At 41.9% G+C, this 23668-nt stretch overlaps 1 protein-coding gene across 9 annotated transcripts in view; it reads left to right on the plus strand.

The window, feature by feature from the left end:
- Window positions 1-23668, plus strand: part of OSBPL3 (oxysterol binding protein like 3) — a 136294-nt gene that overhangs the window by 40668 nt on the left and 71958 nt on the right. For 3 of the 9 annotated variants that reach the window (XM_084620605.1, XM_084620612.1, XM_084620606.1), the window contains exons 2-3: window positions 6399-6547; window positions 9640-9886. The exons of 1 other annotated variant lie outside the window; for it this stretch is intronic. In XM_084620605.1, coding sequence (XP_084476731.1) covers window positions 9794-9886 — 93 coding nt within the window. In that variant the 5' untranslated portion in view covers window positions 6399-6547; window positions 9640-9793. The remainder of the gene's footprint in view (window positions 1-6398; window positions 6548-9639; window positions 9887-23668) is intronic. 5 more of the 9 variants (XM_084620607.1, XM_084620608.1, XM_084620609.1 and 2 more) reach the window with 3 other exon arrangements.

The raw sequence follows: 23668 nt of genomic DNA on the forward strand, positions 1-23668 counted from the left end.
GTCATTTTGGGATGATAAAAATAAAAGCTCAGCCATTTTGACATATTTTGTGATATCTTCCCAACACAGTACAATAAGATGTTGTTAAGCAGAAACTGAACTTGTCTTTTCAAAGACACTTAAGTTTCTTAAAGGAGAGCTTAGGGAGCCGAGTGGCTTTAACACTGGTGTTTTGAGTTCTGTTTACTTATGTTACTATTCAAAGTAATTTTCTCTTTACCTTTACTCTTCCGTATCTTTGTTTTGCTGCAAATGAAGTTTCATTTTTCCTTTTCACAATTAAGGATTTTTTGAATTGAATATACATTATATTTTAATGTTAATATCATATTGTTTAAAATAACAATCTCAAGAAATGCAAAGCTAAGGTTCCAACGGCACTGTTAAATTGTCTGCATTGCATGTGTATAATATCTATTCCTGACAAAGTCAGTGCTCGAGTTATGCATAAACTTAAGTGTTTGCTGGAGAGGAACCTTATTTCCCCCCCCCCCCCTTAAATCAAGCAAAGGCAATAACCTTCCGTGGAAACTGTGTATGCAACAGGTTTCAAACTTCATGTTTGTCTGAAAAACTTGGGTCTCTGTTTAAACATTTCCCCCTCTTTCCTTCTACACGCACTTCCATATATATATATATAATGCCAGAGAGATTTAACAAAACAAAAATTGCATGCACGCGCTCTGTCTCTCTCTCTCTCTCTTTGGTTTTGGGTTTTTTGTTTTTAATTACATAAATATCTCTTCAGCTAAAGACCAAGCATAGAAAACAATCACCGAACATGAATGTTTCAGAACATTGTCTCTAATAAAAAAAAAAGTTCTTCCTAGAATGGACACAATCAGCACCGGCTTAGAAATTTACTTTCAATGTTGATGTTTCCTCAACTTTACACCCTAGTCTTGTCATGTGTGGAATTATTTTTGTGCTTTTAGCTCTTTGCTTCTACTCAATAGGTCTTTTTGCCAAAGCACATTTTAATGAATTTAGTCAGATGGATTAGTACAAATAAAGGAAAATCTTTAAATTGGTCAGGATTAAAGCTTCGGAAAAGTCTAAAACCATAGGTGTAACTATCTTTGTGGCAACCATATTGATTATCTAGAAAGCCATCTTGCTTATTTCCCCCCACACACACTTGGAAAAATAGAAGGGAGGGAGGAAGAAAAAGAAAATGGTGGGACTTCCATTTTTTTGGCGGTGTTCAGGAGCAAGTTTAAAACAGGAATTGAACAAATTATGGAGAAAGGTTGCATTTGCTCTTCTGTATAATCTAAAAATAAACCCCAGATAACGGAGTTATAATAGAACCATAATTTTAAAACCGCCATGGAAATGCTAAGCAGCGAGAAAAATAGTAAACGGTGAATGAATTATAAAGTGTCCATGACAACTCTGTTGCTAGTCTTCTCAGTATTTCCATTCAGCGGTGACTGGAGCTAGAATTGAAGTGATAGAGCTCTCCCTAGCAGTAATAAGACAGATTGTTAAATTATAGTACTGACACGCCCGACTCAGTTGAGGTGCATTGTGAATTCTGTTTTAAACACAGTGCTGGTAACTCATTTTAGAGCCACTTCAATCTTAACTTCTAGAAATACCAGGAAATGAGGAATGCATCTGCAGCTTCTTCAATTACTTAAAGAAAAGGCAGTTATCCAGTAGCCTGCAATAACCTATACAGATCTTGATTCTGCAAAGCGAGCCACCAGTGCAGACCGTAGGCCCTCATGGAAACCCATAAAAGTTTCCATAGGAATAAGGATTTGTACCACTGGCTCCTCTTCCTGGAGTGGCACCATGGTTTGCATTTGAGTGCTATACTGTAGTTGGAAGGATTGACTCTTTGGGAATAAGGCAAGTCCATTAAAGCTCACGTACATCTTTCATATTCTGGTCTGTCTGCAATAGTGCTAAATTCATTATTAACTCAAATCCTTCCTTGTTGGCCAATTTCCTATTTACAATTTACAGACATCATAGATATTAAATTGACCTAGGTAAAAAAAATTTAGCTTCTCAAAATCATGGAATTTACTACCTTCCATATAAAAAGGAGTATCAGACTTAAATTTAAATTCTAATAATGCCCATCTTTTCAAATAGTGCATCCCCTTAGTGGGACTCCAAGGCATCCTGGAAAGGGCAGTGGAAGCGAAGGGTCCTTTTTCTTTTAAGTGAATCTCTTTAAATTACACTAACATTTTCCCAAATTCAGGAAAGGCAGGTCCTTCACTAACAGACAAAATTGAGTAAAATTTTCAAAGGCAGCTAATTCTCATTTTCAAAAGTAACTTTAGGCTCCCAAGTCACTTACATACTTTTGAACAGTTTATTTTTTAAAAACAGTACAGTATCACTTAATATAACCTTTGCTTAAACTAGAAACTTTATAACCAAGACTTCACAGACTTGTACATTACTGTAACTGTATCAGTGGGTAATCTTGTCACAAACCATGAAGAAAAGAGTGAAAGATCTGTTGGATCAATAAAATGGAATTGCCATCCATCTCCTTGCCTATTTTAGAAAAGTGAGTTTCAATCCTACGTGAGGTCGCAACAGCTGTTTAGAAGATTTTTTGAGACCATGAAACCATTTTCCCTTTGTTTTACATTCTGCTTGTCATTAGGCAATTTGGTGTGCAGGAACGTGTTTATAATCTAGCTGGAACAGGTTCTGTGTTCTACTGCATAAAAACAGCCATTGTGACCTTTCCCTTCCCTTTAATGTCCAACTCTATGTTTAAGATCATATTTGCTCCATCAGGCAATATTTGTAAATTGAACATGTATATATGCAGTTCTATATTTTGTGGCTGTTTTGTTTTGCAGATTTTCCAGTGTTCTTACAAAATAAAGATGAGATGGTGACCAGGGCACTTAGTTCCTTTATCTAATAAATTACTATATTCATAGCACATTAATTTAATAGTACAGAATCTAGTAATCCTACAATCCAGCAAGAGGGTTCTTCATGGTTACAATGACAAAGAATCAGTCAAAAGCTATGTAATGGGTATAATTATGTTATTTCAGTTTATGAAACAGAATTTGAGGGATGTAAGCACACTAAAATAAAACTGATGAGTGGGAAAATTGATAGTGTGTGTGCGTGTGGTGGCTGGAAGGAAGGACCATAATTAGATAGGAGGAGGGGAAAATGTTTTCCTGTCGCCATTTGTTGTTGTCTGAGTGCTGTTGAATGGAGAATCCTATATTTATTCTGAAGTATGCTTCTGGGCAACTTCCGTCCATGCATAACTATACCAAAAACATGAGACCTCAATCCCACAAAAGCCTAAGCATATGCTTAACGTTAAGCATATGAGAAGTCCCTTGGAGTACAGTTGCATTGAGTTTAATGGGACTACTCTCATGCTTAAATTTAAGCATGTGCTTTGTGTGATTGGGGCCTTTGCAAAGAGTGTTTGTTTTTTGTTTGCACGCTGGCTCATTTCTCCGGGGCAAATGTTTTTGTAAACACAGTATTATTGCAATTTTCCCATGGCCCACTAATTTATGGGGGAGGGGGGAGAGAATTTTCAGATACAAGTTCAAGAGCTCTTTCAGACCATTTTTTGTCATGTTTATCTCGTTATTGTATATGAACTAGAGTTCTTAGAGGGTTGTGTTTTGTTTTTTTTAAACTTTCCTGGCATTAAGGGAATAGCTGTGGAACTTTTCACATACGAGTGCAGTTGATTGAAGTGGTGAGATCCTCCAGTAACTCCCTCACTCTGTGAGCAGAGCAAAGAGAGAATGAAGCCATGGCATATTGAGTTGTGGAGGATTAAATTATCTTCTGTAGATCAAAGGAAGACCTGTGTCTAGTTACCATGCTCATTGGTGGTGAGCTTTAAAACCCTAGGTGGTGATAGAACTTCTCAAAGAATGGAAAAATTAAAAATCTGCAAAAAGTGCAGTTTTTTTCCTAATTTATTTTAATTGAACCTCCATTTTCAAAAATTTCCTGTGATGTCCACTAGACAGGTATGTAGCAGAGTTCCAGTAGGAATTGGAAGAAAATACATTCTGCTTGACAGTATTTAATTCCTAGGATAGATAGCCCAGTCCTCTCAAACCTTCGTGTTCCTTCACTATTTCCAAATTATTGCCTCCAGAAGACAAGCTGGAAAAAGTAACCAATGCTCCTGAGTGATACCCAATATTACTGCTTGAGAGGGGTTCATTAGGCAAGTTACTGTAGGGTCCAGCACCCTTTTGTAAGTATGTGCACTTCCCTAAAGTGGCTGAAGCATCTCTGCTCTTGGCTTACCTTTAATAAACCCGGAACTATCTGTGTCATAATCACACCCTGTTGCTTTTTTTCCCCCTTTTCTCATTGCACGTCAGGATGTAGTCTTGGAATTTCAGAGAATTCCCCACCCCCTTTTTTTAAGGCTCTCCAGTGGGTTCTGATATGAAATGATAGAATCATAGGGTTAGAAGGGACCACAAGGATCATCTAGTCTAATGCTGCCAAGATGCAGGATCTGTTGTGTCTAAACCATCCAAGACAAATGGCTATCCAGCTTTTGTAAGCCTCCAGTAAAGGAGCTTCCATAACCTCCCTAGGCAGTCTATTCCATTGTCCATTGATAAAGAGACATTGATGCTTCCAGAGTTCTAGCAGCAGAAGTGACTTTGTCTCAGTTCACAGACACTACCAGCTTAAGATGCTGATTTATTTTGCTGGCATCTGCCATGTTACGTGGCCACGGGAAGGCATGCCACTGAACATCAAAGTTTAGGTATGTTTTCATCAGGCTGTGGGTATTGAAATAACCCTGTAGAAACAGGGCGAGAACTCATTTTTAGAAATCTGGGATGAGGGAGAGATTGCTGCTTTAAAACTTAGTTCTGTTCATTAGATACACTACTTCCATTATTTCCCAAGGCCTACTCCTTTTTAAACAGTAGGTGATGACTCCCCACCCCACCCCCCAAAAAAAAGCAGCCAGCCACTTCTGAAATCTGGAAGCTTAGTGGTAAACATTTTACATTTGTAACCCATCTCTGGGTTCTAATAATTAAGTATCATAAGTGATTGCTTCAGAGCGTTCTTACTGTAGATGAGGTGGGTGTATGCCCTAAAGAGTTACATCGTTTTCAGATGTGCTTTCCTCACTGAAAACTACACCTTGTTCTCCTGTATGCTCCCTTATCTTCTGTTTCTTGCTGCTAGTAAGGCACTGCCTCTAGCTGAGGGTAAGAAATGCACTTTCTGCTGCAGCTGTCTTTGGTACCTCTGCATTAATTGGTTGCAAGGGAGTGCTTCAGAATAATTCTGTCTGGGTTCCCTATTTATGTAACAGCCTTGAATGCTGTATGTATCTTGTGTATCAGCTGTCAAGTGATGGTCTGGAGGCTTCTCTTGTGTTCTGGTGGCCTTCCACATTATAGTGCAATGTACTGCCTACCACTAGCCAAGAGTCTTAAAAAGGATATTTTAAACTCTTAAGGCCTAAGACTGGCTGGAGGTAACTTTGGTCATATTACTTAAATGTAGTTGAAAATGAAAACACGTTATCAATTGGATCATATGGCTAGTATGAGTGAGTTGATTAGATGTATGATACAGTCATTACAACTTGCAATTTTGTCTCGACAGCTTTTCTTTATTTACAGATTAGTGCAAACTATATATGCAATATTTCACACATCTGTTGGATAGCTCCTTGGATAAAAATTAATGCCTGTATAGTACATTCACAATTATCCTTGTCACACCATACATCGAATACTCAATTTCTGGGGTGGGCAGGAAGGAGGTAATTTAAATATTTTTAGGGAGTGCACATTGACTGACTTCCGAATATATGTAACATCTTGCTAATATGAAAGACTGAATCAACCCAAGGGTTAAGGAAACAGCAGAAATGCTTGTCTAGCTCCACGAGAAGCTTGACATTAAGGAAAATATCAAAGAAAAATATGCCTCAGACTTATTCTAGTGCAATGTTCCTTAAATTCTAATTCTCCTGTTTCCTTTTGGATTAGAATAGGTACTGTCTTTTCTCATGGGTGATTAACTACAAGCATTATCCATCAGCTACCAAATGGTCTTTAAATGGTTTATGCTTTTTGAAGCTAGTTTGTAAATAACCTACTTAACTTTCTTCATTAAAATAGTGGTGCCTAGGTACTATGAAAGCCTGACCCAGGACTCAAGGAAGGGTTTAGGTAAGGGGAATAAATTTATATTGCAGTAGCTCTCAGGAGCCCCAGTCATGGACCAGAACCTCCTTGCTCTAGATACTGTACAAACACCTAACTAAAGAAGTCTCTGTCTCAGAGGTTACAATCTAAGTAAGCTCCAGTCAGGCTCTAGCTGAAACCTGTTTTGATGAATACAGCCTGTTTATTTTTTTAATTATGGGTTTTTTTTGTTTCCAGTGGAGTTTAATAAACTGGTACTTTAACCATCAGAACTGCTTCTACAAGCATTTTCTTCAAAAGGCAACCTAGAAACTTAACAGTATATACATACTACGATTTGTCTTTGCTCCTTCAAGACTGAATCTTGTAATCCCTTGGAAATACAGGTATCTTCTTCCAAAAAGACACTACCAATATTTCTCAGTTTGTATTCAATTCTTTTCTATATAGATGACTCTTACCTTTGGGGAACTATGTTAGGCTGTCAGATTAAAGCTGATGTTTTCATAGTTTTCTGTGACACTTTACAATTTAAATTTTTATATGGTGGAAAAGATGTTTAAACTAATTGACTTATTTTCCAGCACATAGACTAGGTAGATATGAAAGCACTTTAATTAGATTAACACTAACTTTCAGGGCAAAAATCTGGTTTGTTGGTTGTTTTTCATCTCCAATAACATTTATCCAACAAAATAATTTGAGAATTTTGTTTGCCAGCTAAATGTATTATTTTAAAATAATACCACACAGAAGACTGCTGACTTAATGTGCAAAGGTTAGTGCACTAGGAGTGCTGCAATGACTTCCATTGGTTATTTTTTTTTATTTTCCCCTGCCTTCCCTGTTCCTCCATTCATAAAGTGGATTTCAGTGACAGAAAACTTGCATCTTACTCTGTCTCCACATTTAAATGAATTTAAATGTGGAGACAGAGTAAGATGCAAGTTTTCTGTCACTGAAATCCACTTTATGAATGGAGGAACAGGGAAGGCAGGGGAAAATAAAAAAAAATAACCAATGGAAGTCATTGCAGCACTCCTAGTGCACTAACCTTTGCACATTAAGTCAGCAGTCTTCTGTGTGGTATTATTTTAAAATAATACATTTAGCTGGCAAACAAAATTCTCAAGTTATTTTGTTGGATAAATGTTATATTGGAGATGAAAAACAACCAACCTTCCCCTCCCCCCGGACTATTATCAGATGCCTGAGCCATCCAGTCTTGTGAGGACTTTGTTTTAATTTGACTTTAAAGAATGGTAGGGCTAAGTATCTCATTTAAATATAAGGTGAATTAGGTAAGAAAAATACTGTGGTTTAGATGAAAAAGGGGTATTTTGGTAGAAACTTTATAGTAAGTCTTCCATTAAGTTTCCTTAGAGGAAAATAAGTTTTTGATTTTCAAAAAGATCTTCTGATATCTAAATTCTGGTTTATAGCAGCACAGAAGATCTGGGGAAGACAGCACTGTATTAGGTTACGTTTGGACCTTATTTTAAACTAGCTTTTTCAAAAAGGAAGCTTGGATTCTTTAAAAATGTGTGCCTTAGGCCTCTCCATTTAGTAGGGTTGCTCTAATTCATCTGGCCTCTGAATGTATTTCAAACAAAACCAAATTAAACAAAATAAAAAAACCCTGCTCAGTGCACACTGAGACTAATGTACTACTGGAGTGTAAGCTGGCACAACTATTTATTTAAGGCAGTGATTTATTTAAGGCAATGGAGTCACATGCACTTACATCAGCAATAAATCTTCCTCCACTGTGTAGAAACTTCCTTACTTTTCTAAGCCCTTCCTCCTATCATGGAAATTCTTAGGCTGCTTTGTCCATGAGCAGTCAAGTATGAAGTGATACACAACTTGCACAATACTTTTTTTCCCCAGGTTTTGAAAAATATGACTGTCTCCTTTGTTGGGTGAAAAACCATTGCCATGGCAACCATTGCCAACACTGCAAGTCCGTCATTTGGGGTTTCCATCAAGTTTTTTTTTTTTTTTTACGCACACTGCAACCACCACTGTTATTAGACAAGTTATTAATTAATCTTCCTGCCATTCAGTCACAGAAGTGATATAGTTACCAATCTCTAACTCCAGGTACAGTTAGTCATGCCCACCTGTAAGTAGCTAAGTTTGCACAATTCTTCACTAAAAATGAAAGCAACTTCTGGAGCTGCAAATGTGCACTGTATCAAAATTCTCAAGGAACCTGGGAAGTTAATTGTGTTCTGGTTTTTCCCTTTTTGTGGGATATTTAGTTTCTCCACACCATTCACAAAGGTTCTGTTCTTTTCTAACTTTCTGAATTTCTTGTTTTTATGTAATAGCCTTGTTCAGGTATTTTTTTATATTTCTTGTGATGGGTTAGGACTCACCACCGCTGGCGCCTCCCACTGGTTGCTCCGGGAATTAGCTCTGTCCAGTCATTGAGCACCTTTTTCACATGGTACCTTGCCCTTCATCCGCTCTGTTGCTTCGGGGACACTTGTTGCTCCCTGCTCAGCAGGGTCCTCTTCAGAACACTGCCCTCCGCCCATGCCCACTGCTCCGGTCCCACCTCCTCCCAGGAATTTGGTGTTACTAGCACTCCACAATCTGTACCTGTTGTAGTGGCCGGCTGCAGCCTGGAAGTCTAGCCCCTTATCGCAGGGACCAGCCACAGCCTGGATCAAGCCACGCTCCTCTTCAGCCAGGTGTAGCACAAGGGGAAGAGGGGGACCCAGGCCCCACGCTACTGAGGGTCCTTGGGTCGGGACCCATAGCAGCAGCCTCTCTGCCCTCCTTCTTTCCCCTTGCCCTGCTATTGTCCCTGGGCCACTTTCCCTTCGATCCTATGCCCCTGCCTGGCCTAGGCCGGCAGCCTCAGGTTTTCCTTGGTCAGAGCTCCCCAGCACTGCTCTGTCCAAGATGCTACCTTTCAGCCTAGGAGCCAGTCCTCCTCCCTTAACCACCAAAGAGAGACTACCCACTCCCTTCCTGAGCAGCCTTTATATATGGCTAAGTCTGGCTCTGATTGGCTGTCTCTAACTCAGCCTCTAATTGGCTCCCTAGCAGGCCTTCTCTGATTGGCCGCCCACCTGCACCGCCTCCCTGGCCTGCTGAAGCCCCATCTAGGATAGGAATGGGGCAGTCACTCCACTACATTTATATATAAATAAATAATGCAATATGAACTTGCTCATGGTTTGGGATAATTTAATCTTTAAAGAGACGCTTGATGCTGCATTTGAACTGTGTTCTTTACAAGCAGTCAGATGGTATCATAACTTTCAAATGTCAGAGAGAAACAACAAGACAGTGGGCTCTAACTACTTGTTTTAAAATTATCCTAAAGCAGTTGTTCAGTTAATTTCTAATAACAAATAGTAGTGCAGTCCAACTACATAACCAAAGACTTTCTTATGAATTCTCATGTTTCCAAATAACGTGGACTATATCTGCTGCTCATGTGTTTTTGGTTTGTTTCTCTTAGGAATCTCCTTGGGGCTCCAAGGATGCCATTGGAATGCATATGGGTAAACAATGACTCTTGCCCATGTCTCTCCCATGTCTTCCAATACACTTGCTTAATTCCCTTCAGATGGTGTTCTAACTGAATAGACACAAAACAAACTGTCTCTGGGATCATGAGTGAAGAAAAAAGCTTGGGTATGTCCCAGAAAGTGTTGTCACCTTCAAGAAGTACCAGCAGCTGCTCCTCCAAACAGGGAAGTCGACAGGTAAAGTAAACTTCACTCACTCCTATTTGTTTGGGGGGGGGGGGGCGGGAATTCAAAGTATTAGGAGAAATGGTCCGTTCTAGTAACCTTGATGAACAAAATTATGTGTTTATGGGTCTGTTGTGCAGTTGTTTGATCTTTTTTCCTTTCTTTTTCCATTTTTCTTTTTTTTGCCAGTGGCAGCATCTTGTCTTCAGTCCAGTGAAATAAACAGATATTACTGAGTAGCAGATACCTATAACATTGGAAAGGGCAACCGGGAATTCAGTTAATGCCATGCTCTTGCTCTCTAGATGCAGTGTGCCTATAGCAGGGGTGGGCAAACTTTTTGGCCCGAGGGCCACATCTGGGTATGGAAATTGTATGGTGGGCCATGAATGCTTGTGAAATTGGGGGTTGGGATGCGAGAGAGGGTTCCTACTGGGGGTGCAGGCTCTAGGGTGGGGCCAGAAATGAGGAGTTCAGGGTGTGGGAGGGAACTCCGGCTGGGGGTGTGGGCTCTGGGGTGCAGGAGGGTGGGACCGAGGGGTTTGGAGGGTGGGAGGGGGATCAGGGCTGGGGCAAGGGATTGGGGCACAGGAGGGGGTCAGGGTGCAGGCTCCATGTGGCACTTACCTCAAGCAGCTCCCGGAAGCAGCAGCATGTTGTCCCTCCAGCTCCTACGTGGAGGCATGGCCAGGAAGCTCTGCACACTGCCCCTTCCGCAGATGCCGCCCCTGCAGCTCCCATTGGCCCCATTTGCTGGCCAATGGGAGCTGCGGGGGGTGGAGCCCCCTGGTTGCCCCTCTGCATAGGAGCCAGACGGGGGACATGCTGCTTCCAGGAGCCACACAAAGCAAGCCCCAGACCCTGCTCCCCAGCAGGAGCTTGAGGGCTGGAATAAAACATCTGAAGGGCCAGATGCAGCCCCCAGGCCGTAGTTTGCCCATCCCAACCTATAGTCTGCTGCTGAATGCTTGGCTTCTGTGGTTTGGTGCTTAGAACCCCTAAATCTCCTGTAGAAAAGGTCACCCCAGTGATAGCTGCCTACTCAAGCCTTCAGTGGCTTGTGTGTGTGTGTGTGTGTGTGTGTATTTCAGTTAGGAACATTCTTTATCTGCCTACGTTGCCAATATTGATACTGAAAATCTGCCCATGAGTGCAGATTGCTGCAGTGGCACTAGGGTGGCCAACTGTCTAATACACAAACCCAAACACCTGTGCCTCTTCTCCGAGGTCCCACCCCATGCACTTCATCCTCCCTCCCTCTGTCGCTTGCTCTCCCTGACCCTCACTTACTTTCATGGGGCAGGGGGTTGGGGGGACCTAAATGTGGCAATACTTCAACAAAAAAAACTTCAAAAACAGACTCCAACGAGAGACTGCTGAATTGGAATTAATTTGCAAATTGGATACAATTAACTTAGCCTTGAATAGAGACTGGGAGTGGATGGGTCATTACACAAAGTAAAACTATTTCCCCATGTTTATCCCCCCTACCCACCCCCCACTGTTCCTCAGATGTTCTTGTCAACTGCTGGAAGTGGCCCACCTTGATTATCACTACAAAAGGTTCCCACCCACCCCCCATCCCCCCGCTCTCCTGCTGGTAATAGCTCACCTTAAGTGATCACTCTCATTACAGTGTGTATGGTAACATCCATTGTTTCATGTTCTCTATGTATATAAATCTCCCCACTGTATTTTCCACTGAATGCATCCGATGAAGTGAGCTGTAGCTCACGAAAGTTTATGCTCGAATAAATTTGTTAGTCTCTAAGGTACCACAAGTCCTCCTTTTCTTTTTGCGAATACAGACTAACACGGCTGCTACTCTGAAATCTGTCATTTGCTTTTAAGATACTTTTTTCTTTCAAGCATTCTTTTTTTTTTCATTATAAGGTTAACTTTAAAAAATTACAAGATATAAATGAAGTTTGTTCTTAGAGATAATGTCAAGCAAGCATTATTAGCACACAGGATTTCAGTTATAACTTAATAAGATTTACATGAGCATGGCTAAATCCCACTAAAAGTATATTGCATAGTAAAAGCATTCGTACATTTGCAGGCACAATTTCTGTAAGAACATGCACAATAAGACTTCAAAATAAATACCCACTGGCATGGCTCAGCTTTGCTGGCCAGAGCATTGGGGTAGAACTCACTATCCACCCACTCCATGCCTACCTTCTCTATGAGGATGGGGGGGTTGCGAGAGAGTTGGTGCTGTGTATTCTTACTCACGGTCTGGGTAGCCTTCACACAGGGATTTAGGGAAGGGAGTGTTTCTTATATGGGCATATAATCCAAGCTATAATCTAGCCCTGAGTGTGAAAAGATTACAAGTCCAGCACATGGAGCATACCTTCACCCTACAAACCTTTGTCTGGGTTGTCTTAGCCATCTAGCCTTCAACCAAGCCATGTTGTCTGTTAGGCACTGGCTAAATTGCTCAACCGCACCAACCAGGTCAGGTGAGATGGAGGTATAAAGCTGGATGCCAGTTGTATCCAGGAGGCACCACAATTCATATCTCCTCCTCATAAGAGTATGAGACCTAGTGATATACCATCTTCCTGATTTAATTAATACTTAGACCTTTCCTCTTCTAAAGAGTCTGATAAATGTAGTCAATCATCACAACACTCTAAATGGATATTATCCCGATTTCACATATGGGAAGCTGGAGCATGAAAGTTGAGTGACTTGCCCAAGACCTCGGAGAAAGTTAATGTCCGAGTCAGAAACAGAATTCAGCAGGTTTCTTTGGTAGAGGAGAACATTGGTAATTGGTAGAACATGTGACCATTAAAGCATGCTATCAGGCTGAGATATGGAGGAGGAATGCTGAAAGCTGGGGCCAATACTGCATTATACAGTTGAAATGCAGAATGCTTATTTCTTAGAAATGTATTGCTGAAGAGCATATGTTATCAAGTGTGGGTGGCAGTGAAATCTTTTCTGAAGGATTTTTTTTTAAATGTGGATTTGTAATTACTTATTGCCAGATATTTTTCTCCCCTTTTTGGGGGGGGCAAATATAATAACTTAGTAGGCTTGACACTTAGAGTACAAGCTCTACCCAACTGCCCAATACAAGCAGGAGATCAGGAGGCCTTCTCTCAGTACAGTCTATTCCTGTCAGAAATGTAGTATTTTGAATTGAATTGGTGGACTTTCAGCATCAGTTGTCAGAGTTCCCGGAAGTGAGCTTGTCTTGACTACTACGTTACTGGTGCTCATTGTTTAACTCCACAATGATGTTGGTGTGCCATAAATGATTTGTACAGTCTAGTGTAGAATCAGTCAAGATCTGTTTTGTGGAATATTTTAAATATTGTTTTGATTCTACACAAACACGGTCTTTCCCGTTTGGATATTTACCTGCTAATAACCAGTAGGTGGGAAATACAAGAAATATAAAATTTGACTAAGAAAGATGGCTTGATCACATGTAACTTTTAAAAGTTAATATGTTAAGTATGACTGTCCAGTGTTCATGAAATTCAAAAAATAATGCAATGTTATAGAAAATACTTCTTTTCTTTCTGTTGCATATGAAAAAGACACACACTTTGGACCAAATAGTGCAGTATTCTACACATTGTAGATCAACTAAGAAGGAGGAGGCATGCTGCTAGATGACTTGCTGTTCATGTTTAAATAGAAATGTATTCTGTTCTCTAACTGTTTCAGTGCTAGTGAGGAGAGAGTAATCTCTATGTAGCTCAATTTAAATGGGTTCTGAAGTTGATTCTCCCAAAGAGAGGGAGGGAGCCCAGAAAAGAAAAGGAGTTATGAGTCTTCACAAAATCTGCTCATTCACCCTTTAACCTGATACTGATGCTGATGATAGCCACGCTGAAAGTTATGTGGTGGGTTTTTCTGGTAACTTGTGGGGGAGCAGAAATTTGTGAGGCTGGATTATATGGGGAGTTTCTATTTGGTACTGTCAATTGGATTTGACAGAATACACATCGCATTGTTAATTAATTGCCCTCTTCTCCCCAAACCCTTCTAACTGGTGAATAATTGCTGCGTTCCCATCCCTGCCACTGTCCAGACATCAGACAGGCATTTCCCTCCTTCCCCATCCGTAGAGACAACACCAATCCTTAAATGAAAGAGACTGGTTATTTTTACTAGGTATTTAGGTTTCTTCTCCATCACTGCAGAATTTAATTTGCTTAAATTACAGCATTTACATTGCTTGTTTTTCTAAAACAACTTTTTTTTTTTTAACCAGGGTAGTTTTATGAAACTATAGGAACTAAAACCACACTAGCTGAGAGAAAAGGTCCAGCAGTGCTCCAGAGGGACAAATAGAGTACACTCCACTATTTTTATGAGAAGGAGCCCCAAAACTACAGCTTACAATTTCAGATCCTCTGTGGGAAGGTGAAGAATATTGTTTCTAATCATCTAGTATTCTCCCCTTCTTCCATTCCAGTGAGGAATTTATTCCCCCTCCTCCCTGCACGCACACCCATATGCCCCTTCCTGATCCGCTTCAGTCAGAACTGTCCTCTTTATTTTCTGCTATATCGAGACAGCGTTGGCCGGCCACCTCTTTCCCCTTTGCCTCAGGGTCTCTGCAGCTGATCTCATAGGACAGGACAGTCCTTTAATCAGATTAAGTGAAAAGAAACTGTTACAAAGCACAGGGGAGAAAGGGATCTTGGCAGACGTTTTGTGGAGCAGTGGGGTACGCGTTACCAGTTTCTCAAACTCAAGCAAGCAGGGAGTGCTACCACAAGTGCACTCGGGCCCCAGAGAAAGGGAAATTTATTTGGGACTGCGGTATTGTGCGACTGATGGAATAAGGGCACCTCCTGGGATCAGAGTATTTTAGTCTGATGTGATGTGACTGCTCCTTCTCACAAAGCAGCATATGGCACTGGTGACACTTATGTAAAGATCCCCGTGATGCAGACCAGAAATCGTTACGGCTTGAGAGATTGGTTCGAGTGGGGTTGCGGAACTTTCATTTTAGGACAGTCTTCCTTCCATCGCTAATCCTAGTGCCCTGTTTCTGGCAGCCTGAATACATTTGCAGCATGACCCTGAAAACACTGACAATTTAATCCCTTCCCAGGAAATGGGACTGACCTTCACCTTTAAGCCTCAGTAGCTGATGTGAAATGATTTCCATTTCCACACCTCCCATCCCCACCCCCGTAATGCAATATAATATTAGGCCATAATTTTAAATATATTTGAGGGAGGGAAAAACATCATTATCTTTTTCAAAGTTTAAAATTGACATACAAAATAAATAGTGTGGATGGGAAAGCAATACATTTGTGAAATAAGCAGATACAGTAAGGAAAGGCACTGAGAGCTATATTAAAATCTTGTACTAAAAAGAAAATTCAGTAACTTTTGCCAAAGTTATGAACCATAACAAATGCTTTAGTTGCTGCTGATGCAAAATCTTATCCTCCACGAAGCCACTTTCTATTTTTGGCACTTTAAAACATGCAGTACATCTGGCTGCATTTTATACTAGAAGGAAGTCTGGCTTCAACTATATTCAGGCATCGATCTGAGAGCCACTCAAACTCGTTACTTCATTCTTTTCTCCAGAAACAAAATATAGCCTTGAGGAGTTTCTGATGTGCTGTGTGGTAGAAAATCAGGGGTTTTTTATTTGATGAGTTAATTTAATGCCAGGTTACCAGACCTTGAGACCAAAGTCCTTCAGAACTGTTCCATGGCTGACCCAGACCGCAGCAGTGCAAATTTCTTCTGCTGACCTGCCTCAGCCCTTGGCCTTTGTTGTCACTGCTGTCAGAGATAATGGTTTTGCTCATTCTGTGTTGATGTTGGTCCACAAGGAAGTCAATTTTTGTTCTAACTGAAGTCGCTTTCTGCCGCAGCATTGCATTTTTGCATCCCCGCCAGTCTGGACCCGGACTGTGCTGCTGCTATTTACTTTTTTTTAATGTAATTGAGCTTCTCCAAACTTAACCTTAGTTTTGAGTCCCCAGCAGGGGTAAGAATCAGCAAGAGAACATGCTATAAATGCTGCCTGCAACTGTGAAGAAATCTTATGTTCCCGCTCTGATATTTCAGACAGATTAGAACAGAGAGACAGCCAGACTGATTTATTTGACTTCATTTTAAGATCATTGGCTGAGCAGACCTGTCTAACTGCAGTAGTTCCTTCGAGCAGCATACAACCATAGATCCTTTTTCTCTTTTTCTTTTTTTTTTTCTCAAGATGAGACAAGTTGTGGATAAATTGCAGGCCACATCAGCTCCGTTCTGTTCAGTGTGGTGTGCTCTTTAAGGGGCATAAGATTCAGATCAAGGGAAAATTGCATCTTCCAAAAGAAAAGGAGAGACCAAGGAAATCAAGGGTTCATCTGGGAGTTATTTGATTCCTGGACCTTCTACATGTCTGAGGTCTTTCATCGTTGCTCAAGTGTTGATTATTAATGCAGGACAAGAACCTGCTAGTGGCTGTGTGATCACCCACCTCTCACCCTAACCATTTGGGAACTATAGAAACTGCCTTTTCCTATTGCCACATATCTCTAGGGTGACCATATTTCCCTATGCTGAATACGGGACACCTGGTAAAATTACTCCTTCAAGCGAGTTCAACGACAATCGTACAAACATTCAAATTAACATTAAGTTGACTGAGCCTCTGTTAAAAAGAAATACTGGGTAGTTGGCTTCTTTTTATTTACCTTTTTACATGGGGAGGGTTGACACACACATACTCCCGCTGTGTGAGAGAGGAGTATGGGAGTGACCGACCAACCTGACCCTCCATGCCTGGCTGGGCCCCCGGACAGAGCTGCCTCTTCTGGTACCTGGCATCACGTCTTCCTGAGGTAACACATGGGGGGCATGCATGGTCACATGCCCCCCTGCCTGATTTCTGCCAGAATGTGGCCAGCAGCAGCCTTTCGGCACTGTGCAGGAGGGAAGGGATAGGAGCTGCTTCCAACTGCAGGGGAGGAAAAGTGGGGGTGGGGGGAAGGGATGACCTGGCCTGTGTCTTTGCAGAGCTCATCTCTCTCCCACTCCTCCGGTGTGGCTGGAAACAGCTTGTCCCTTCCTGCCTGCATAGTGTCAAAAGGCAATTAACACCTCCAGGTGGTTGCTGGCCACCAACATAATCCAGCCACCTCCTGTCCCCTGGTTACCGTGCAGGCAGGAAGGGGTTAAGCCCTCAGGATGCATGGTGCACCAGGGCCCAGGGAGCCTCACTGCAGGGCAGTGCCTTAGCCAGGTTCTAATATCGGGGAACGAACACACAAAAAAAGGCACCATCCAACATATCAAATTACTAATTACATACTTTTAAATTCATTATACATATTTATTTTGTACTTAAAATAAAAACACAAGAATAATATTGTTTTACAAGTACATGTTTTGCATTTAAAATATAAAAACAGTTTTACAGTATGACATCTATTTATATTGTATATAAAATCAAAACATAATAAAAACGTGTTGTTTACTTATTTTATATTTCAAAGATAAGATCAAAACAATATGATCTATGAAGCAACTACAACAGCCTCTTTCGTCTAAGCTTCATTCTAGCAAAGTTATCTATTACTTTATAATAATCTATTTCAGTAGCCAATTGTCTTTCAACGGAGAGTAAAGCAAACCCAGACAATCTATCTTCACCCATTGTAGAGCGCAGGTAGGACTTCATAAGTTTGTCGGCTAAAGGATCATTCCGCCAACTGCTCTACTTATTGGCAAGGTCAGAAAAATGTGGGACAATCTCGAAAGGTTAGGATAAATGGAACACATCATTGGCGATCATGAATTTCAGTACACTGTTGATGGTGAGTTTCTCGTCGACGCTTGACTTTACCCTACTGCTAGTGCTCATTATCTCTTTGTACATGTCTTTAAATGAAAGAAACTCTTCCACAATTTTGGTTTGACTGTCGATCACATCTGAGTATGTCTGCCAAAAATTCTAATTTGTTCACATTATCCTCTTTGTCAAAATGCTTTGGATCTAAACCACTAAATTTGGCAGCCACATTTTTAAACTGCTTGAATCTTTTACTCGTGCTATTTATAATAGAATCTAAGGACACTAAGTAGGATTCTGAATTTCTCCCGGGCATCAGATATTCCTTCTTCATCCTCTGCAATTTCCTCATGGAATCTTTTTCTCTCTTACATATTCTGTGCTGCTTATATTCCGTAGTAATATCACATTTTTGAGCCAACTCAGTGGCTTCATTCTCAATCTGCTTGAATTCAGATTCAAATTCACTTTGAATGTTTTGCATATCATTTTAAAAAATCTGAAGCAAATGAGAAGCTGTTACCAGATCTAGACTACTTTTCTGTAAATATGTGGATAAATGGAAAGCCTTCTCTAGCACTTTACTCCAGAATATAAGAACAACTAAGAATTCGTAAGTATCGACTGTTGCCAGAATACCCTTTGCCTCAGTGAGCTGTTTAGGCGTACGGTTTATCTCACCATCCACAATTCTTTGCAGGGCAATTACTAGTGCTGGAAAATTTTGCAAGACTGCCTCTACTGCTGACTTTCTAGACGCCCATTTGGTATCACAAAGTTTCTTTAGAGTTAATGCAAAAGATTTGATAAGATTGCATTGTTCTTCTTTTAGTAAACTGCCAGGAAAAAGAAATATACAGACTTTCTAGAGTTCCAAAAAACAACCGAGTTTGAATATTGGAGCTTAATGCATCAATCAGAATTAAATTAAAAGTATGCGCACAGCAGTGTGTAAAGAGTGCATTTGGAGCAATTTCCCGTATGCTAGTTTGGAGACCTGATATTTCACCCGACATGTGCTTGCTCCATTGTAAGACTGACCATAACACATAGTTATTGATAGCCCCAAGTTTTTGATTGCTGAAAGAAGAATGTTGAAAAAATCTTCAGCACTTGCTCCAGGTAATTCGCTGAATTGTATAAATTGTTCCACTGCATCACCGTTTACTGTTCCATATCATAAGGATAAAGAAAATTGATCAGTAGAGTCAACAATTAAGGCAAAGTACTTTGATTTCAGCTACTATCTTTGATAGAAGTTCGGCTGATAAGGACTGTATCAGATCATTTTATGTGTCAGGACTGAGATGTTGCATTTCGATCACTCAGTAATAAATGTTGTTCCAGTAATGTATCATTTTTAGCCAACAGCTTAATAAGTTCCAAAAAATTGCCGTCATTTGTACTTGGGGAACCTAAATCTCGATACTCGCGATGACCGCGGAATGCCAATCCCTGAATTCCCAAAAAGAGAACTGCATCTATAATACGTCATAAAATCATCCTATTTTTTCTATCTCTTTCCTTTCCGCTGTTAGAAGACCAGCCAAGACTGTTCTATCATTGAACAAATGGAATTTGGTAAGGAAAAGTTCTTTCTCTGCTTTTTTATGACTTTCACTTTTTTCATGATTTTCAGTTTTGTGCATACCTTTTAGCAAAATTCTTGCAACCAGTTTTTGGATCACTTCAAGCATCCGACCGATTTGCAAAAAGCCAACAAGCAAAACAAATCATAGTGTTTGCTCTTGGTGAATAAACCAGCCAGTGCCGGTCAATTGTACGAACACTTGTTTTTGTTTGTACCAAGTTGCACTGAAATGACGTCCAGCTTCATCTTTTGGAAAATTGTCAAAATTGTCTTTAAGTCCTGGCTGATAAGGGCCTAACTCAAGCAGAGCACGTACTAGATCAGGTGTTACAGGTGTGTCACAAAACAAGTGTGGATCTGTTGGGTATTCCCTGTGTGTGTCAACGATAGCACGGAGTCTTATTGTGTCATTCTTGTCCTCTGCATGATAGTCTGCTGAAGTAATCAGGTCTTCTGAGGACTCTACTTCCACTACCTGTGTAGCCGCAGCAGCCCGGATGCTGTAAGCAGCTCCTAGGTTGAAGGTAGGTACTAACAAGTCTTCAGAGGGTTTTACCTCTGGTGAAGCCGCAATGGCCAGGGCACTGTCTCCAGCTCCTGGGCTGAAGGTAGGTAGCAAGTCTTCAGAATGTTCCACCTCTGGTGCAAAAGACGTCGTGGGTGTGTCGAATGAAAAGTAGGCCTCCAACCTCACATATTTTGATGATTCTTTTACTCGATTTGCATCTTCCTTCATCTTCTTTCTGTCCCACCCGGATAGTTTCTTCTTAGTGCACTTATCCAACCCTTATCAGAAACAAATAAAATAAATATGAACAATATATGATTGTTTTAAAATGTGATTTATTTAAAAAACTGTCCACACAGCAGCCAGGTCAATTTCACAGCTCTATGAAATGGACGCCCGTCAAATTGGGTCGCAAAGTTGAAAAGGCACCACTTCATTCAAAACTAGAGGAGAAGCGAAAACAATCCACACACTAAGAAGTAATCAAACAGACTGAACTATTTGAAATTATCCAAAGGGTTCAGCATTTCTTTACACTGCAGGAAACAATTCTTAGGAGTATGCACAGTTGTGTGGGTGCCTGGGTGAGTGAGTGTACATGTCAACCGATTTAAAAAAGCACTGACAAAAGGGCAAAGACAAAATGTTTAAAAAAAAAAATTGTGGGCCTCTTGGCTCTTGCAAGGGATTCACGTGTTACAAGACTGATGCTGGAGTGGTAAAGTGTTACAGATATACAGACAACATTTCTACCACATTTGATTATGGGATGGAAGCTTGTCCAGAAGAAAATGAGACCGCTCAAAAATTACTTGGAGGTACCTGTATCGGAATGTGCTCTTTCGTCGGCGTTCTTTTGTCAGCACATTTTTTTGTCCTGCGTCACACAGGCGCCAACTTTCCTTGGTGCCGGTGGGTGCTCGTGCCCCTGCCCTGCCCTGACTCCGCCCCCTCCCTGCCCCTATTGGACCCCTCCCCAAATCCCTGCCCTGGCCCTGCCTCATTCCCCCTCCTCCCCCACCCCCGGCTTGCCGCACGAATCGTAAGCACTGGGAGTCAGGGGGAGAAGCAGAAGGCGGCGGTGCAGTCAGGGGAGGAGGTGGAGCGGAGACGGAGGTGAGCTGGGTGAGGGGGCAGAGCAGGGACTGGGGAGCTGCCGGTGGGTGCTCAGCACCCACCAGTTTTTCCTCATGGGTGCTCCAGCCCTGGAGTCGGCGCCTAAGGTGCCACTTTTGGAGAATGTGCTCAGTGGGAGCGGCTGCTTCCCCCTCCGCCCCCCCGAGCTACATTACTGCTGCAGGGGCTTCAGCGAACCCAGCCAGAGAGGTGACTCAGCAGGGGAGGCTGCCTAGGGGATGGAGCAGCCCTGTGTTCCATGGAGACAGGACCCGGGGGAGGGGCGGGGCAGGTGGGTGGTGAAGAGGGTGCTAAGCCCCTGGCTTGGGAGCTGCTGTGGAGCCTGCAGGTTCAGGGTGTGAACAGGCTGGAAATCGCTCCCCGCCCCCGACCATGCCAGAGCTTAGCTGAGGGGCGGAGAGGCTTCTCCGTGCCAGCACTGTGCGGGGCTTTGGCATGTGCAGGGCTTGCCTCCTCCTGGCCAGTGCCCCAGGCCCAGCCAAAGGCAGTGGGGGAAGGAAGGGGGCTGCAGGCCAGGCTGTTAGTAAGCTGGATGCTCCGACCAGGGGCTGGTTCTCTGCACAGTGCTGGGAGCGAGAAGCGTCCCATTGTAGGGGATATGGAGGAGCAGCAGTTCTGGAGGTAAAGCAGGGAGAGAAGAGCAAGAGGGGGAGCATGTAAAGGGTTGATGGGTGGGCAGCAGCTGCCACCTGCCCACACTCGCCAGCCACTGGAGCATGCAGCCAGTGCCAGCCAGAAACAGGACAGGGGCAGGGCCCTGCTGGCTGAGAGCCGGTACACAGTGGGGGCTGCGCTGACAGACTGGCAGAGGGAGCGGCTGGCTCCATGTGCTGCATCTTCACACTACCACCAGCCTTGCATACCCACCCCCATTGTCGGCCACTGGACATGCCCCCCACTCCTCCCCCAGCCACTTGCTGCTGGTGGGCGAGTGGTTGGCGAGCAGGGATCCGGCTAGCGGCAGGACCCGCCAGTCCTGATGAGGGGGAGACAGCAAGTACGGGACAATTTGTCTGTTTTTAAGAAAAAGTCGGGACACCTGCAAAAGGGCTTAAATACGGGACTGTCCCTTTAAAAACCAGACATCCAGTCATCCTACATATCTCTGAAAGTTCAAACAAGAAGTCTTGTGACCTTAAAAGCATTTTCTTGTGTTTTGCCAATCCAGATTCCTATTGGAGCTGATGCCAGCTCCGACTGTTGTTCAGATTTGGAGAAATATGAGATCTGAGAAGACCCCTCTCCTGATCTCAGCTTTTCAATCACCCTGACCCCGAAGAGCATGGCAAGAAGCGTGTGCTATTCCTCAGTGCATTTACTTGAGCTATTGCAAACAAGTTTATGCCTCCAAATTGATGCATTTTGATGAGCCTTCTTTCTAGTCTTTCCTCATCACCTCATGTGCCCCCATCTGCTATGACCCTCTCGTCACCTGTGGACTCCACTTCTTTGTAACCTTCCCCCTATACAAGTGTCCTGATTCCCCTGTGCTCAGGTGTTTTCCAACCTGGAAATTGGATAGTATTCTGAGGAAAAGATTAGGCATGAGCTCTATTATGCTCTGATCCTTTTCAATATGTTCTTGTTGGTTGAGAGGAGTGCAGATTTAACTATGAATAACTAATTTGAAATGATAAGGTTCAGCTTCTCTCCCACCCATCCCAAGTGAAGGTGTTTGTGGTTTGCTAAAGAGCTTATGTGAACATGCTTGGTTTGTTTTCTTCTATGACCATTAGATCAGTAGAAAGTACTGTAAATCTCCTGCACTTAGGAAATTATTTGCCTTCCAAAAGATTGAAGACCTTTCTATCAGATCTATTCTCTGCTTATGCTTAACAAAAATGCACAAGGACTGAACCCAGATGATCAAGGACTTCCTCAAACTTGTCAAAAAAACAAATGATCTGTAGTGCACTAAGAAGGCTCCATGTTCAGTAGTTCAGTTCTTATTGGATTTATTCTTTTTCATTATAGGCTGTGATGTTGGGTGCTGCTATCAAGTATGTTTGGGCTAAAGCAGTGGGCGACAGTTGCTATGTATAATGCTTGCTTGGGAATTTTTTTCTCTGAAGGGAGTAATTTAATTGATGGGGAAGCCAATACAACTCTTAAGCAGTTGGCTCATTCCAAGGATAAAAATCTGTAGAAATACCAAGTACATTTTCAGTCTTTTAGCTACATTGGTAGGCTCTCCAGCCAAGGAAGACTTCAGTTAAATCCAGCAGCTTTTCTCTAGGTTTTTTTTCTTGAGCACCAAATTCGAAAGCAACCCTTGTCAAGCTAAGCTTAGTGGAAAATTCTTCCTTAACAAGGAAATTTATCCATTAACCTTTTGCAACGGTTAGTATAATTGTGACATTTTAACGTATTCCCGTTACTTAACTAATGTAATTGAAAATCACTGGTTTCCTGTTGAAAACAGCACTTGCTGTCAACTACTGTACTTGCATTCTGTTGTGTGCAGTGTTTCAGTTTACACTGCATAACTGTATGCTTTAGTCAGATTACAGTGCTGAAGCTAGAATGAAATTAAATGATTGAACACTTCTGTAAAGCATGTCCACTTCTCTGATATATGATGCGGACAGCTTGGAGCTACTCCAGTGGTGCAAAGATGTTGTTTAGGTTTAGGACTAGTCTCTAAAACTTGGGTGGTGCAGTGTGAGGCTGGACTTCCTTATGCCCAGCTGCCAGAACAGCCTTTTCAGGCCAGACTAGCATCCAGATGGTGCCAGGATTACATAGCACTGCTTTCTTCTGGGGTGGCAC

The sequence above is a fragment of the Lepidochelys olivacea genome (assembly GCF_965140295.1).
Source record: "Lepidochelys olivacea isolate rLepOli2 genome assembly, chromosome: 2".
Classification (NCBI taxonomy): domain Eukaryota; kingdom Metazoa; phylum Chordata; order Testudines; family Cheloniidae; genus Lepidochelys; species Lepidochelys olivacea.